The sequence below is a fragment of the Polistes dominula genome, unplaced genomic scaffold, assembly GCF_049000335.1.
Source record: "Polistes dominula isolate Pdom_NZ unplaced genomic scaffold, Pdom_raw_medaka contig_15, whole genome shotgun sequence".
NCBI lineage: Eukaryota > Metazoa > Arthropoda > Insecta > Hymenoptera > Vespidae > Polistes > Polistes dominula.
This window is the reverse complement of record NW_028300915.1, coordinates 4,970,773-4,988,374: the sequence shown is the minus strand read 5'-3', so window position 1 is coordinate 4,988,374 and position 17,602 is coordinate 4,970,773. Positions and strand designations below refer to the sequence as shown.

Here is a 17,602-nt window from a genome sequence, read left to right as displayed (position 1 = left end):
AATTTTATTTAAATCTACAATATTTTTCTTTTTTATTTAAGAACGAATTTAATGAATTTATTATGTTCAAAAATTGTGTGTAATAATTTGAAATATACAGTAAAATTAATAGTTATTATTTAATATTAAATCGGATTATATTATCGAACGTGTTAATAATTTGACTTTTTGATTATTGTTATTTCCAATAAGAATTTCTTTTTGTTTAAAAAGTGAAATTATGATAAAGCGTGTTTGCAAAGACTTGCATCGAAAACTCTCGAAAATGTATTATATCCTTTTTGATAATTTTCTTGGCATTAGAATAGAATATCTATTGCGTATGTATATACTGCGTTATTTGTATTCTTTCATGGACTCGTGTGAGTCTTATATGAACGCATGTAAATAGTTTAACCAAGTCAGAAAGTAACGGAAAGAGAAGACGTTCGGTACATCCGTGAAACAAGTGTTAATTGAAGTTTAACTTTCTAGTGCAATTTCAATTCTCTTCTTATTTTTTTTTTTAACATTAACACATTTTAAAGAATATATTCGTTTAATCATCAATTTAATTACTCAAACTAAACCATACCAGAAATACTTAACAATTTAATTATTACGCAGCACATTCAATTAATAATGTAAACATTACACATATTTTTATTAAGAATTATACTTTATGAATAACTAATTTAATTACTCAGAGTAAAAAAACGTTTTAGAAATTCTTAATAATTTAATCAATATACTCCAAATATATATATATATTTAGCAATTTGATTACTGGATGAAACACAAAAATAAATAATCCAGACCGTATATTTTTTTAATCCGAAATATTATACATTGTAATAAAAGTGAAAGCAAAAATAAATTAATTATTGAGATGACAATTTTCGATGACAAATAAATTAATAAGAAATAAATTTGATGATTTTAGGCCGCCGCGATGTGGCCTGGAGTACAACTTCTACTACTGTTACTAGCAGTCCTGCTACATTCTTCAAGGTAAGTCGTAATATTATTGTTTAATTATCTTATGTTCCACTTATTTCATATCGTTTGGACTTAAAGTCAGTCAAGGACATGGGTGCATGGAACGATATAACAAATTCGTTATTGGAACAGTGTCAAAAACCTCAATGGCTTAATGCCAATGACATTTTTCTATCGTTTCTCAAGTTTTGCGCGATTCTCGAAAAGATATTTGAACCGATTCGATTGACCTTATCGATTATTATTTATCGTTTCGATATCATCGAAGCGTTTCGATGATTGTGTTTTTTTCGAAATAAATAAATGCAAGAGGAAGAAAAAGAATTAAAGGGAGAGAGAGAGAGAGAATATAAAATGATAGGAAAACGATACGAGACAGGATATTTCAATGTCAATAAAAAATTATCGTGTTTACTTGGAAAAGTAATCAAAGTTCTTCTACACGTTCAATCCTCGAATAAAAACCAATCGTTTCTGCTTCACGCGTTCAAATATTATAGTTTGATTCGTTTTTACGATCGATATTGATTATATATAGCACATTTAATAGTTTTTCCAATAGATTTTAACTAGTTTTTATTTTTACGCAAATAATATTTTATCATATTATTTAATAAAGATAATAAAATGTAACAACATCATCGTGAAAATATGTCTTATTATCGTGAAAGTGTTATTTCTAAATTTATTATTTATGTATGTATACGTAAATTTACGTAGTTGTTTATGTTGATTTAATATGACTAATTAACCAAAAAGTGTCATGATGGAAGTTCTTTGTTGAAATCATAGAAGTAGAATAATTTCTGTACTATACTATATGCATATGTACATCGTTCTTGGCAGCTTCTTTGTGCGTCTATTAATATTCCACGTCCACTTATCGCAAACTGCTCTCAAGTATTATCCCCCGTAATTTATCCTTTCTTTTTCTATTTTCTAATAAAATATGAATTTTCCATTGGACACTTTACAAACGTTAAAATAACAATCTTACAATTAAATTTCAATCAAATATTCTAAATACTAGATTGATACTGAAGAAAAAATGTAGATTTCATCAACATATTAGTTTCGATTTTATAAATAAATAAAAACAAAAATAAAAGAGAGAAAAAAAGAAAAAAAAATTCAATTTAAATGATCGTGCATCGAGAAATTTCAAAAAAAAAAAAAAAGAAAATATGATGCGGGTTTTCTCTGTACACGATGATTTAATTGGACGAAAAAATTCACTGATCTGACGCACACGTACACGTGCATATTATACCTAGGTTACAGAAATGCATACACAGAAAAGCGTATTTCCAGTGGAAAAAGTTGAAAGATTGAAAAAAGAGGATAGGATGGTATCTAGCCGTCGGTGATTTCACTTTGCAATTAGCATTGGTTTTACCTTGATATGCGAAAAAAAAAGAAAGAAAAAGAAAGGGGTAAAAAAGGAAGGAGGAGGAGGAAGAGGTGGCTTGTTGGTGAGCGCCGGTAGTTGAGCGTCATCAGGCATTCATTTGCAACTAATGACGAACCTGTAACATTCCTGGAGTATCAGTAAAACTGACATCTACAAGACACATATGAACTAGTAGGAGAGACACGTTATTCTGACTTGATAGATAAATGGCTGGTACGAAGTAACGAGCTGCAATAGCAGCAGCAGCAGAATCAACAGTAGTAGATGCAGTTGCTGACGATTTGAAAACCGTGAAACTAACGCGCCGATTTAACCGACGCGTATTTCCGACTTTTTTCTTTTTTTTTCTTTCTTTCTTGAATAACCCAGCTAACTTTCGTGTCACTTACTGTCACCACATCTAATTACTACAATTCTACTAACTTTTTAGGCCAATTCATTTCATCATTTCGATATATTATATATTTTTTCTTTTTATTATTTTCTACCTCATTTTTCTTCAACTTTTTATTCGAACTTTGACGATATTTTAATAATGTATGCGCATAAAAATCGATATTAATTATTCATCATACTATTTGAACTACATTCCTATTTCTCTCTCTCTCTTTTTCTTTTCATCTTTTTTTCGATAGAACTTAGAAAATGATTTGATCGTTGAGAGGGAATATCGATCGGTATAAAAATTAGCCAAAGATCGTGAGATAACACGATCTCGAAGTTTTTCTAAATAAAGTTGACAAGAAAACGAGTTTAAGCGGCAATATTTTCACCTTTGCTACGAAAGTTAAGTACAATGGTACTTCTTTCGATTCGAAGTCTTTGTGTCGAAGGATCGAAGATATAGAATGGGTATCGAAAAATAGAATATAAAATGGAAAGAAAAGAGACACAGAAACATAGAGAAAGAGAAGAAGAAGAAGAAGAAGAAGAAGAAGAAGAAGTAGAAGAAGTTTTACTAGATAAGGTATAAGAAGAAGAAGAAGAAGAAAAAGAAGGGGGAGGAAAGGAAAGAGACAGAAAGAGTTGTTTAGAAGGGGCTATGGTTGATGTTGGGGCCAAGAAACAGGGTTGAAATTTTAATATGCGAATAGAGATAAAGATGGAAGGTTGTATGTTGATGCCCATGGCGCCAAAGTCCGGGTCGGGGTGAAGCAGCTTTGAATAGCCTTGGTCCGAGGCGCCTCTCCTAACTTGCAGTGCACACCCTTCTCACCCTACTACTTCTATTCCACCCCCATCTTCACCCCTACCTCTTCTTCCTTCTCTTCCTCTTCGTTCTCTTCTGGTACCATCTTTCTCTCTCTCTCTCTCTTTCTCTATGCTAACCCTTGCACACCCCTTCCCTTCTTCTTCTTCTTCTTCTTCTGGAAGTTCAGAACGCGGCTTGCCACCACCGGGTGGCTTCAGGGGAGGGAAGTTTTTCATTAGAGATCAGCCCGGAGCTACAGACTGGTTTAAATATTTCACCGGAACATCGTCAAGAATCGTGGCACGTAATAACAAAAAATCTGGGATGTCAGGGCAGCGCGAACTTTCACCAACACCATCCCACGCCACACCTCACCTCACCTCACCTCACCTCATCTCATCTCACCTCTCTTCACCTCAACTTACCAAACCAAACCACAACTGCGGTTCTCTTATTCCTATTCTAAACGACAAAACATAATATATTTTATCGTGTCCTCCTTTCTTTCAAAACAATCAAAATATTTAATAATGATAAATGTTAATATATCTAAAAATAATTGAATTGGTTTTGAAGAATTTGTTTAATTTTTTTTTTTTTATAAAATTTTGTCTAGTTTGAGTTACTTAAACGTGGCTTTTGGGTTATAGTTTTTTTTTTTTTTTTGAATCGATTGAATATATTAAGAATCAAAATAAATTAGAAATTTTATATAAGGTGTAATATTTACAAAAAAAAAAATCAACATATCCAAATATTAATCAAATATCAAGTTTATTGATATAGATATGTGTTTATAATAGATATTTGTTGTAATATATTATTCTCTTAATAGAAAATAATTCCTATCTTACAAAGTGTTATAATATATTACTTGAAAAAAAAAAAGAAATATTTTTATTGATATAGATATGCATTCATAATATAAATTGTTAATAATTTATTATTTTCCAAGCTAACTTTTTGATTAAATGTAAAATATTTTCTTCATTTTAGTTTGACGAGAGATCAAGGATTGAATTTTATTTGAAATATCGAAGAAATGAAAAAACATGTAGACACAAAGTACTTTTGCAATAATCTCTCTCTCTCTCTCTCTCTCTCTCTCTCTCTCTCTCTCTCTCTCTTGCATATTCCCGAATAACTTGCATAGCATCGATTACAAAAGTTACTATCTCAGAATGCATTTTTTGTACACACACTTCCCAGGATCTCATTTGACTTTATACGACATTTTCAATAATATATTCCAGTGTGGATTTAATTTAGGTGTCGCTTTTCCTTCGTTCTCGATACAATATACAAAACAATTTGAACGGGAGAACGAAATAAATAAACGTGATTAAAAGTTTCTTCTCGTTCCTTCAATAGCATCACCAATTTCTCTCTCTCTCTCTCTCTCTTTCCGTATCTTCTTTTTTCTCACCCTCTCATCCCACACCTTGAGTTCAGAACTCGTTCGTAAACTCCTTTAAGGAAGACAGCTTTTCTTTAACTTCGGAAACGATTCGAAATCGTACGATTTCTTCGAGCTTATAAAAAAAAGGAAAACGAAAGAAAAAAAAACATTAAATTATTTCTGTCACTAATACGATTTCAAATAAAAAAAAATAGGATGAAAGTTTTCTTTTTCCTTTTTTATTTATTTTCTCTCTCTTTCTCTCTCTAATAAATCAACTTTGATCTCTTATTTCGAAGATTTAAAATCAGAACGAGCAAATAAAAAAACATTGATTTCAACGGCTTTGGGTGATTTATTTTGGAAAAAAAAATAAACAAATAAACACAAACATAACAAACAAACGTCGTGCGTTAATGTGTAAATGTCTATGTGTATTATTTTAAAAGATGGTCTGTGTAAGAAGATGAGTATCGATGGAAGGAAGAAAAGGATATATTTTTTAATATACAGTTTTCTTTGGAAGAGAGAAAATGTTTCGAAAGTTTACAAAAGGATCTAGGTCAGGTCAGCTGTTGGATCATCGTCGTTGTCGTTTCGTTTCGTTTCGTTTCGTTTTCTGTTGACAACGTTTCGGGTGGAAAGCAAGTTCACTCGTTATTCCTTGTGACGTGATCAAAGATCATGACTCGTAAAATCCTGTCGTTGTGCAATCAATCATCCTAACAAAGCTTTGAAAATTTTTCAACAAGGATACAAAAGCTAGAAAGAGAAAAAGATAGATAAAGGGTGAGGAAAGTAGAAAGGGAGAGAGAGAAAGAGAGAGAGAGAGAGAGAGAGAGAGAGAGAGAGAGAGAGAAATAAAAAAGATAGAAAAAGAAAAAAGAAAAAGGAAAAGGGAAAAAGAAAGAAAGAAATAGAGGCAGTTTTTTTTTTCTTTTTTACTTTTTTTTCTTATATAAAATATATGTATAGTTGAACGGGGTGATGCATTATTCCGTAATAACTTCGAATATCCGATAATTATGGCTGAAAAATCTTTTGTAATATCGAATGAAAATGTAAGTGGAAATGTTACCGAGATAATTCGACCGAATTGTCATTTTAAAATTCTATTGTCAAAGAGAGTGAGAGAGAGAGAGAGAGAGAGGGAGAGAGAGAGAGAAGGAAAGGGAGAGAGAGAGAGAGAGAAAGAGAATATTCCTATTTCTCCTCCTCCTCCTCCTACTCTCCTTCTAGTACTATCTATACCTACCTTTATTACAAACGAAAGATCAGAGATAGTAGAAGGAAGAGAGGTCTGTGATCTTGACCGGAAATAACTCTTCGTATATAGAATTGCAGTGTATTTTCAAGAGTATCCTTTAACGTCACTGATTGCTACTTCATTGTCAGACGATGAATTTCGTCACAATTTCATGGATGACAAATTTTTCTTTATTTATTTCTTTCTTTATTTTTCTCGGTGTTTTTTTCTTCTTTTTTCTTATTAGTCGTGTACATTATTTTATTTTATTTTCTTTTTTTTATTATTCTCCTGCAATCAACGAAATTAATTCGAATCTCTCTCTTTCTGTCTTTCTTTGGAAAATTCCAAATGCAATATTCTATTTAATCGCTCCAAGCGATACGAGCGGATAATTACGATCGAATCTTTTCTGTTTAAAAAGAGATGATAGGGGTTTAGAGGATGAGGGATTTAGGGGGGAGGGGGTGTGGGTTGTAAACAAGTTGAATGAAGAATTTATTCCCAAGTATATTCGCGCGTTACTTTCCGTAGCGGTTTTAAGGAAAGTTAACGAAGAAAATCAGATACTTCGAGAGACGAAAGATTTTCGACCCTTTTGTTAGTACTCGTAGATAGTCGAGATTGCATCTTATGAATTTAGAAAAAGGTTGTAAAGATACCCTTCAGGGAATAGACTGACTGACTTTAAAAGGATTCTACGGATACGTGTCAAGGATTCCAATTTTCTTAGACGAAAGTAGTCCGAGATTTGATTATCGATACGTAAAAACGGACAAATTTTATTTTTGTGTGTTTTATTATTTTCAATCATTAGTTAAATGTTTCAATCTTTTTAAAATTTCATTCCAATCTTCAAATGTTAATAATTTGTTTGTTTTATTATTCGATGACATTGTCGTATTTTTGATTGACCATAAAATTACAATCAAAATTATCCAAAAGTTATCAAAGAACTTTAGTGTATAATATTTTGTTGAAAAATAAAGAAAAAAAAGAAAAAAAGGAAAATATTAATTATATATATTATTATATTATATATATTAATATATCAATAATTATTTTTTTATTTTTATTATTACTTATTATATTTACTTTTATTATATTTCGACGATTTTATATTTTTAATGGGCATAAAATTACGTTGAAATTTGTCGTAAATTCTATCAAAAAGAACTTTAGTTGATATTTTGTTGAAGACAAGAAAAAAAAAAGAAAAAAAAGAAACAGAAAAAAATAAAAAAAGGGAAAAGAAAAGGAAAGGAAAAACAGAAAAAAAAGAATATTATAGTGCGAGAGATTTTTCAATCAACACTACGTAAGAGGAAGTTTCATCTCAATAATTACCCGAATGCTGAGTACCGAGGAGGAACGCGTTTGCAAAGTATTCCTATGCGAGCTGTGATTAAAGTTAAAATTGTCGTCGGTGGCGGTGGGTACCGTTCAAGACCATTTCGTACTTCTTTCTCATCAAGATGAGATAGGAGAGTTTCTGTTTAGAAGAAAGAAAAAGAAAGAGTAAAAGAGAGAGAGAGAAACATCGCGAGGCAACTTCGAATACGGGATGCGAGCACTCAGCCAACCAAGTTCCTTTTTTTGTGCGTTTCGTGCGCATTTTCTCGTCCCTTTGAAGGACGAGTTAGTATTCTGAAAGTGCTATGACATTTCGACGGAATTCCATTTTCATTGGATATTCACGATTTCCAAGAATATTACGTTTCTAAATGTATCTATATGTATACAGTTTTTATTCGAATGATTAATGTAATCTTGAATTTAATATTCCATACGTTTACACGAAGATTTGATTGATTGATTTATTTATTATTTTGCTATCTTTTAGTTTTATTTATTTTTTTTTTTTAACCGAGTATGTTTGCACTTGTGAAAAATTTATTTTCATTTTTAACGATCGATGAGAAATTTTGTAACCCCGTACGATTTCTGAGAACTTTTTTTTTGTCTAAATTTGAGAGATATTTGAAATTAATTTTGTCAACGTATTTTGAACATTGTGAATGATTTTTTTTATTCATTAATAGTACAATAGATATCGATAATATAATCAGTTTTATTTATATATGTCGAGACGAAATGAAATTTTGTTAAATGTGATTAAACGCAGATTCGTATTATTTTGATAATTATACACCGTAAGATAAGGTAAAGAGGTGCTATTTAAAATTCTTAACTAGGGGTTGGTTAGAGTAAACCTTCATTTTATCAATATTTAAATTAATGTTTTCTTTCTATCAATCGAAATTACTTCAACATCAAGTGTTAATTTAAGTGGCAAATTTTTAAATCAAGCACAGTATTTAAAAAAAAAAATAATGAATAATATTATACTTACTTAAGTATAATTACACTTGTAAACGTACAACGATCGATTTTAAATTTCATATTAAAATTTTACATTCGATGTTACTATTTCTTTTTTTGTTGAAATTAACTCTACCTCACAATAAGAGTTAAAAAAAATATTGTTTGATTAATATAAAAAGTTTATTCAATTTGTTATTAAAACCGGTAGAAAATAATTATTCGAATTCAATAATATATTTAGAGTGAACGCAAATTGTTGATTGGTATATTGGATTATTAACAAAATTTTTGTTGACGTTTCAGATGTTCGCAGGCAAAAGTGAACTATCGAGAGAAGGAGAAGGAGGTGTTGGACAACATCCTAGGTCCAGGAAGATACGACGCGCGTATCCGGCCGAGCGGGGAAAATGGAACAGGTGAATATAGAGTATCTCCATATTTCTACACACAAAAAAAAACACTTTACCTTTTATCCATATACTTTATAGTACATAGTATATAAATAAATATACATATTGGTTATATACGATTATTAACACAGCGAGAGATAAACCGAAAACACGTTGACATAAGGTCATAGAAAAGTTACGGTTTAAAATAAACGAATTAATTGTAAATACAAAGAGAAAAGAAAATCCAAAAAGATTTCAAGAAAATAACTAAAACTAACAAAATAACATGTAAATAAGTAACAAAACGAAACGATAAAGTAAGAAAGAACAAAAATAAAGTAGAAAATAACGAAGGGTGCATCGATGGAAACTTTTCAATTCTGTCGATTCGTGAAAGGTATGAAAAAAGAAAAAGAGAAAAAAATAAGAAAAAGAAAAAAGATCGTCTTGATTTTCGTTTTCGATCTATCAAACGAATATATATATATACGTTTTCTAAGACTTTGATTTTTCTTCGAAACATCTTGGAAATGTATTTTTCGAGGGTAACGTCGAGGACGTGTCCTGGGCGGCGCAATTTCACGAATCCCACGAGACTCGTTTCATTCAAAGGAACTTACAGCTTTTCCCTTACCAGCCCCCTTCTCTCTCATCCCTTTCCCACCCTCTACTTTTATCTCTTCTTTATCTATTTATCTATCTTTCTCTCTTGCCTTTCGTATTTCCTTTTTCTGAATTTCGGATAAAACGGTTTTACGTTAGACGCGTCTGTTTCTGACAGCCTGTTTCGAGAAACCACGATGCATCGAAACGCATTTATAGAATTGTTGTTTTATTTTTCTTCGGCTCTTTCTACAACCCTCTACAACATCACCACCCCGTTAACCTCCCTTACCTACAACGCCAGATTCTTTGAAATTTTCTTTACATTTACCTGCTTTGTCTGTCGCCTTTCTCTCTCTCTCTCTCTCTCTCTCTTTTTATTTTGGATTCTTTAAAGAAATACTCGAACCAATGAACAATTTTATATTATTCGATAAATGTTTATCATTTAAAAATCGGATCTTTTATTTGGAATAGACAAATATTTGATATTTTGTATTTTTTTTATGAAACATTAGTTTTTTTCTATTATTGAAATAATTTTTTTCTTTCTAAATATCGTTTTAAATACAATCGTTTTTGTATGACATATAAGGTATGTCATACTTAGTGACATTTTAATGATAAAATTATTCTTCTTTTTTAAATTGAAAATAATTTTTTGAACGTGATTTCATCAGAGTTATTATTTCTTTGCTTAGTTAATACCATTTGTTTTCACCAATAATATTAAATAAAAATATTATCTTTTTTACGAAAGGCTTAATTAAAATTCTTTTTGTAAATTATCGGAGTATTACGATTTAAAACTTACAATTTTCATTTGAAACAAAAAGCAAGGAATTAAGGAACGTTGATAAAATCGATCAATCTTTTTTTTTTTAGTCTTGTTACTTTGTAAAATTTTGAATATTATTTCTTGGTTCGCGGGTGCAAAGAAGAAGAAAAAAGTTGGGATTGGTGCATCGGATTTGCATATCGTACGACGATACATTAAAGCAGCATTTTTCAAACTTTTTTGGTCACTGACCGGTATATTTTGTTAAATGCTTACGCGATTCACTTTTATGTAAAAAAAAATAAATATATATATATAAATTTATTATTTAATAATGAATATTAAAATATACAATTATTATTTAAAGTGCTAATTTTAATCTTTCACAAATGTTTTATTGTGTTTTTATTTAAATGTTTAATTAAAAAACCAATTTATTTTATGTAGAATATATTAAACTCAATAAAACAAATTGTAAGTTTCAATATAAATATAAATAATGTTTCATAATTACAATAACTGAATTTTACTAAAATATTTTTTGTTGTTTAATTTTTTTCATAAATCAACATTTTTGTCCGGAAACCGATATTGGGCCGGACAAGTTTGGAAAACCCGTTTGCTAAATTATGACCAATGAAAAAATGGGTTAATAAAAAATCAGATTATATTTTTTTTTTAAAGAGCATTATTAAATTCAATATGTTAATACAATTCAATATAAATATAATTAATTTTTAATATTAAGAACAACTTAAGTAGAAAGATTTGTTTTTTTTTCTTTCTCATTTTTTTCCAAAGGTCGGCAATGTTTTTTTTTTTCCATAGACCGGTACCGGGCCGCGTATCATAAGTTTTGGAAATTCTGGGCTAAAGCATAGCCGAGGAAAAAATCCGAGAAATTTCGTAGTTGAATCTTTCAAAGAAATAACCTGCATGCAGTAATAGGCAAACGTTATATACGTCGATGCTTCCGCACCATTGTCGTGCCAAGCACAGAATGAATAGCTCTCTTCTTTGCAGCTGGTGACCATGACACATAAGACGCAAATAACACAGAGAAAGAGTGAACGAGAGAGAGAGAGAGAGAAAGAAAGTGTGTACATGCGGAATGAGGGATGTGGGGGTGGAGGAAGGGGTGGTTGGTAGTGGGAACACATTCGTGTGTGTTCGAGGTAAGAAAAAGAAAGCTCGCAATGACGCAATATATAAATTAGAGTATATCTCATCTTGAAAGAGAGAGAGAGAGAGAGAGAGAGAGAGAGAAAGAGAGAGAGAAATCATTAAGAAATTCTCTAAACGTATGTATCTATCTACAAATGCGTTTATGTGTAAATCTGTTTGTCCGTGTGCGTGTGCGTGTGTATATGTTTAAAAATTGTCGAAGAAAAATGATGAAAAATATTCCAACTAAAGTAGAAACTTTTATCATTTCTAAAACTTTTATCGTGTCAAATGAAAGAAATAGATGAATCTTTTACAGTTTTTCGAAAGGTTTAACTTGTCTTGAAAAATGGTTATATAGATTATTTTTGTATTTTGGTATTGTCGAAGCTCGAATTGAAAATATCAATAATATTATTTTTTCAATGGAAGTATTTTATTATTATTTTTAATAAAATATTTAAAATTGGATATAAAGTTAATATATATGTTGCAAATGAGAGAAAAAGAAAAACAAAGAAGGAGAGAGAGAGAGAGAGAGAGAGGGAGTGTGAATAATAAAAAAAAATGATTTGATAAAGGAAGGATATCATTGGATCGTGAAAAATGATGAATCGTGCATTTTGTAAGGGATGATTTACATTTATGTACATTGCAAATCGTGTCTAAACAATGCTCTCTTCCTGCCCTGTCTACAGGGTGCGAAGGGAAGTGTGGTGAAAAAGAGAAGTAGGGTTGGAAGAAGAGCTTGTTCTAACTGAAGGGCCATCGCGATTTGTGTACTTCGCGCGCATCCTACGACATTGCGCCGCCCGCCCTTCGTGTAGATGTTGCGTCCGATAACTATCTATAGCAAATGTCTAAAAGTGATAATAGAAATCTGAATTTTCCAATCGAATATTCAACGATTAAACGATTATCGAGTAACTCACAATGTGTTTATCAAATTTTCAAACGACTCTAATGACAGTCAAATCCCATAAGAGATAATTGTTTTATGATATTTTTTCATTATATCATTTTTTTTTAAATTTTTATTTCATTAATTATTTTTATGAAATATTCATTTTTTACAAACAAGCTTTTCAAATTAAATATTATTTTTCCTTGTTTTCCTTTTTTTATTGGGTAAATTTATACTTTTAAATTTGGTTAATAAAATTAAAATTGGTTAATTAAAATTCGTTAAACTTTATTCTTTTATGTTTATTGTTTGGATATTTATATATATGTATAGTATATATTATATTTATATTATTGTTATTTTATTATAATTTTAGTTAATTTTCACTTGTCCTCGTTTCTAAAAGAATTTTTAAACCATTGATACTAAAATATTTCTTTTTCTTATTTTATAATAAAAATGATAAATTTGTGTTTCTAGGTAAAATAATTTTGAAATATAACACTAACACTTTATGTTATTGTTCTATTTAATTTTGCTATATATTGAATTTTCTTTATTTTTCTCAGACGTTGCTACCCTCGAAAAAGAAAAGTTTTACGAAGAAAATTCGTTTTTTGCATTGCCATTAATATGTTACGTTTACAGAAAATTTTTGCACAAAAGAAACATCGTACAAGACGATGAATATCTGGATATAAGTTTGAAAAAAAATCATGCAAAAATCATTTTCTTTTTCTAATTAGATAAATTAAAGATAAATCAAATTGTTTTTAATTGCGTATACAAATACGACAATTATAATTTTATTGTAGAATTTATGAATAGAAAATAATCTTTCAGAAGTTCTTGCTCGCACCATATATATAACTAAAAATTATATTATTTATTTCAACAAATGTATTTTCTCATAATAGATTACTTGTAGAAGTTTATAAGAAAGATGATCACATTAACGATGATAATATCACAATCATCATTACTAACATCTATGATTGTCAAAAAAACTGATCGTCAAGTTTTACCTTCGCGAACTGTCCCAAATTTTTATTTTTTTTTTTATTTTTCTTCTTCTTCTTTATTCATTAGCATTCATTTTCATAATTTGTTGCCTGTCAATTCTAGGTCACATCATTCCTCGTCCTTGACACTGTTTAGGTATCACTTAACTTGTATGTACTTAGAAGTATAATACTTTAGCATCTTTCCCTTCATTCTAAATTCTATGCCTCGTTAAATTCCCTTAGATCTTATTTTTTTCTTTCTTTTCTTTTTCTTTATTTTCTAGTCCCTACTCTTCATTGTAATTAAAAAACAAATCAAAATATATCCTTTTTGTTTGCCATTAATTTAGGTAAATGAACTTATCAAAGTTGTTATTATGCGTATAAAACGTATTTTTTCAACATATTCTTTTTTCATGTCACAATTCCAATATATTATTTTAACATTTATCAATTTTAACATCAACAATTTATTTTTTTATTTTTTATTTATATTCGAAAAATTAATAAATCATTTGCTTATAAAATTCGTTGAACAACATCAACAACAACAACAACAAAATTAGACGTGATCCATCAGTAAAGAGTAATGATTAATCGATTAGATTTATATTACAGAGAACATACATACGAGTCTCAGGTAACGATCATTTAGAAATTAATTTTCTGAATGCTTCTGAACAATGCATTTATAAGCCAAATATTCTTTACATGTTATAATATTGTTATTATATTATTATACAGGGAGTCACAAAAGTATATTTCTACACATAATATATAGTGATCGCTAGCTCGATCGATTATTTGATTTTATTCAATTGCCATAAGTTACATTGCATGTATTATAATACCTGAATATATATCTAACCTATTTACAGCCCCCCTCTCGCCCCCAGACCCGCTAACTCAATTACTGCAATATACGAAAGATACTAGTAGTGAGAATAGATACAACAGATCATTACAAATATATATTTATTATTTTTTCAATATTTATTTGTTAATATTTAGAATTAATAGAATTCTATTTTGTAGAAAATGTGATATTTACATTACATTGTAAAGCTTGAATAAGACAAACACAAACTTATTACATTTAGTATTGTCCAATGGTGATTTAACAACAACCATATTTGTTTGAAAATATCGGAATTGTATTCTTTTCCGATTATAATTGGTTACCTGCATATTTTGTTCTACTCTTTACAGGAATTTTTTGTTTCAATCGACGGTTATTTACGTCGAAAATCAACAACATCAAAGGAACTATACTTTCGTTTTCTTCGTGTGCATGCCACTACGAATATTATAATTATCGTTAGTTTCAACTACTATTAATTTTAATTAATTTTTGTCTGTTAGCAATTATTGCTAAACGCTAATTTTTTGTACGGCTTAAATATACGAGAGTGGGTTTGAAAAATATCGAACTGAATTTTTATCGAAGAAAATTGAAATTATTTCTATGTGAATGTCAAGACTTTTCAATCCACCCACGTATAAGTTTGACGAATATATTTTATTTCCAAATAAATTATTTTTGCTTTTAAATGATTATTATTATTATTATTATTATTATTATTATTATTATTATTATTACTATTATTATTATTATCAGTAAACGAGAAAGGTCTTAGCCTTTTTACAGTCGATTTATTATAATAATTCAGAGAGAGAAGACGCTTGCAACGTTATCAACAATTAATAAATAATTGAAACGATAAAAAAACAAATAAATTTGAGGATTTGTTTAATTTTGAGTTTAGTACTGGGCAACGAATTATTGAAACAAAATTAAAATCGTAAATGTAAATTAGGTCAAGTTAGTTAGAAATGAAAAAATGAATAAAATAGGTTTTTGAAGGATTATTACAATAATATATTTTGTCCCGTGTTAAATGAAATATTGTGCTTGTTTAAAAGTGTTTAATTAAAAAAAAAAAAAAAGAAAAAGAAACGCTCTAACGAAACGATAGAAAAATAAACGTTAACGTGACAATACATTACAATAATTAATGCTTCATGTTTATATTCGTTAAGAAGGATATTATTTAACAACAACCTAACAATTTTCTAATTCCGACCTAATTGCTTGTAAATGGCAATGGAAATGGAAAACAAAAATACAAAAAAGAATAAAATGAAAGAAATAAATAAAGAAAGAAAAAAACAAGAAGAACAAGCTACGTAATAATTTGTTCGAGAGAAGTCATTTCGAGCGTGCGATTTAACAACGTCATGCCATACGTGTACATAATTAAAAAAATATAAAAATAAATATTAAAAAATAAGAAAAAAAGTGTCTCGCGTAGAACGAATCTAAATTGTGCTGCGTTAATATTCACGTAAATCCGTGGAAATTCGGTTAGCAATTTTCCCATTTTCCATTTCCCATTTCCCGATTAGAACGACATGGAGCATAACGTCAGACACATCGGAACCGATCCGATTTGTCTTCCAATCTAATGTCTCTCTTCATCTTATCACGACTTTCTAATTCCCGAGGACGATACCAACAAATTCACGTTGATTGTCTGCTCGATGCAGGTTTAAGAGGAAATAGAACTTCTTAATTGCTTCTAACGTTCTAGGTATATGTATATATACTATATATGTATAATATAATACTACTCCAAGATATTACGTAAACGAATCCGTAGAAAAGAATGAATCCATTTTCTAACTCACTATTATTTTACTTTTCACTTCCATTATTTTTCTATTTGTTCTAAAGGTTCCTCCAAAAATAACCTCATCGAATGTATCCACATTTCACGTTTGGAGAAAATTCCTCGAACGAGGATTTCTAGCTCGTTTTAACCCAAAAAGAAAGAGAATAATCGGTGGGAAAGAGAAATAGAAGAGGTTGCTTTTCCTTTCGGTTTTCTTCATCTTCTTGTACTACTACTTTTTCTTCTTCTTCTTCTTCTTTTTCTTCTCATTCTCCCACTATTTTACTCTTCTCGCTTTTTTTTCTTCTTCTTTTTCTTCTTTTTTTTTCTTAACAAGAGGGAGAGGAGCACTTTATATAACCCTTCGTAATCCTAGCTACGTGTACCCACGTAGATAGGGTTTGTGCGAAAAGAACATCAAACAGTCTTTCAGAAAATTGCGGGGTTAAATCTCGAGGGAGTGATGGAACGAACAGCAGCAGTAGCAGCAGCAGCAGTAGCAGCAGCAGCACCAGAGAACCATGGTTGTTACCCCTTATCTGTGTTATCAATGCAATGAAGCCGCCGCCCCTTACTTAAGCCCTTTCGCTTCCTTTCGCGATTATATCATTTATTATCTCTTACAACGATCTTTTCGACATAGTGTTTTTTAGTGCCCTCGCGCATACAACTACGAATCGGAATTTTCAGCTCGGGTGTAGAAATAAAAGGAACACAAAAAAAATAGAGAAGAAAGAAAGAGAGAGAGAGAGAGAGAGAGAGAGAGAAAGATGTGTGCAATTAGACGAATCTACATGGGTGGGTTGAAAAGTTTTGAGCTTAAGATAAAAATTATTTTTTTTTAAGTCTAACGTAAAAACAATTTGAAAAGTACCAAATAAATATTTTTTTTTATTTTTTTTTTTTCTTAAATTAAACTTTTCAACTCATCCGCGTACGTCCAACCGACCAACACGTTAGGATAAATTTTTATTTATTGTTTTTTTTTCTTTTTTTATAGTTAATTTAAAATTGTTTTAAGTATATGCTGTTTAATTTTTTTTAATTTACGTATTGAAATTGGAATTTTTCTTCACGTATTTAAGGATTGATTTGAAACATAATTTATTTGTTCGTTGATTAATGGTTTTTGTTATTATTTGGACAGTGATTATTATCGTCAGGATTACTTTCGAACGTTTACGAGAACGTTTTGATACGTTATTCGCGCCTTGACCATTTTGGTGAACGTTATACAATTCACGCTCAAATAAATATCTTCGATTTTGTTTAATTTAATTAAGATCAATTGTTGATGAATTTATTTAACACATTTAATCAAATAGAAATTCTTGTTGTTGATTATATATTATTTTGAATTTCCTTAGTGTTATAAACCATTGCAATTTCTATTCAATCGTATCTTAATTTACTTTAATTTTAAATTAACGATTTTATACATTTAATAATAATTATTTTGAAAAGACAAAAAAAAAACGAGAAGGATATTATATTTTCTTTGGCACGATTTGAAGGAACGAAGGAAAAATAAAGA

At 29.6% G+C, this 17,602-nt stretch overlaps 1 protein-coding gene across 10 annotated transcripts in view; it reads left to right on the top strand.

The window, feature by feature from the left end:
• GluClalpha (glycine receptor alpha 1) overlaps positions 1-17,602 on the top strand; it is a 74,778-nt gene that overhangs the window by 11,630 nt on the left and 45,546 nt on the right. For 6 of the 10 annotated variants that reach the window (XM_089170341.1, XM_089170338.1, XM_089170337.1 and 3 more), the window contains exons 2-3: positions 923-990; positions 8,855-8,967. In XM_089170341.1, coding sequence (XP_089026467.1) covers positions 932-990; positions 8,855-8,967 — 172 coding nt within the window. In that variant the 5' untranslated portion in view covers positions 923-931. The other 4 variants (XM_089170344.1, XM_089170343.1, XM_089170342.1 and 1 more) reach the window with 4 other exon arrangements.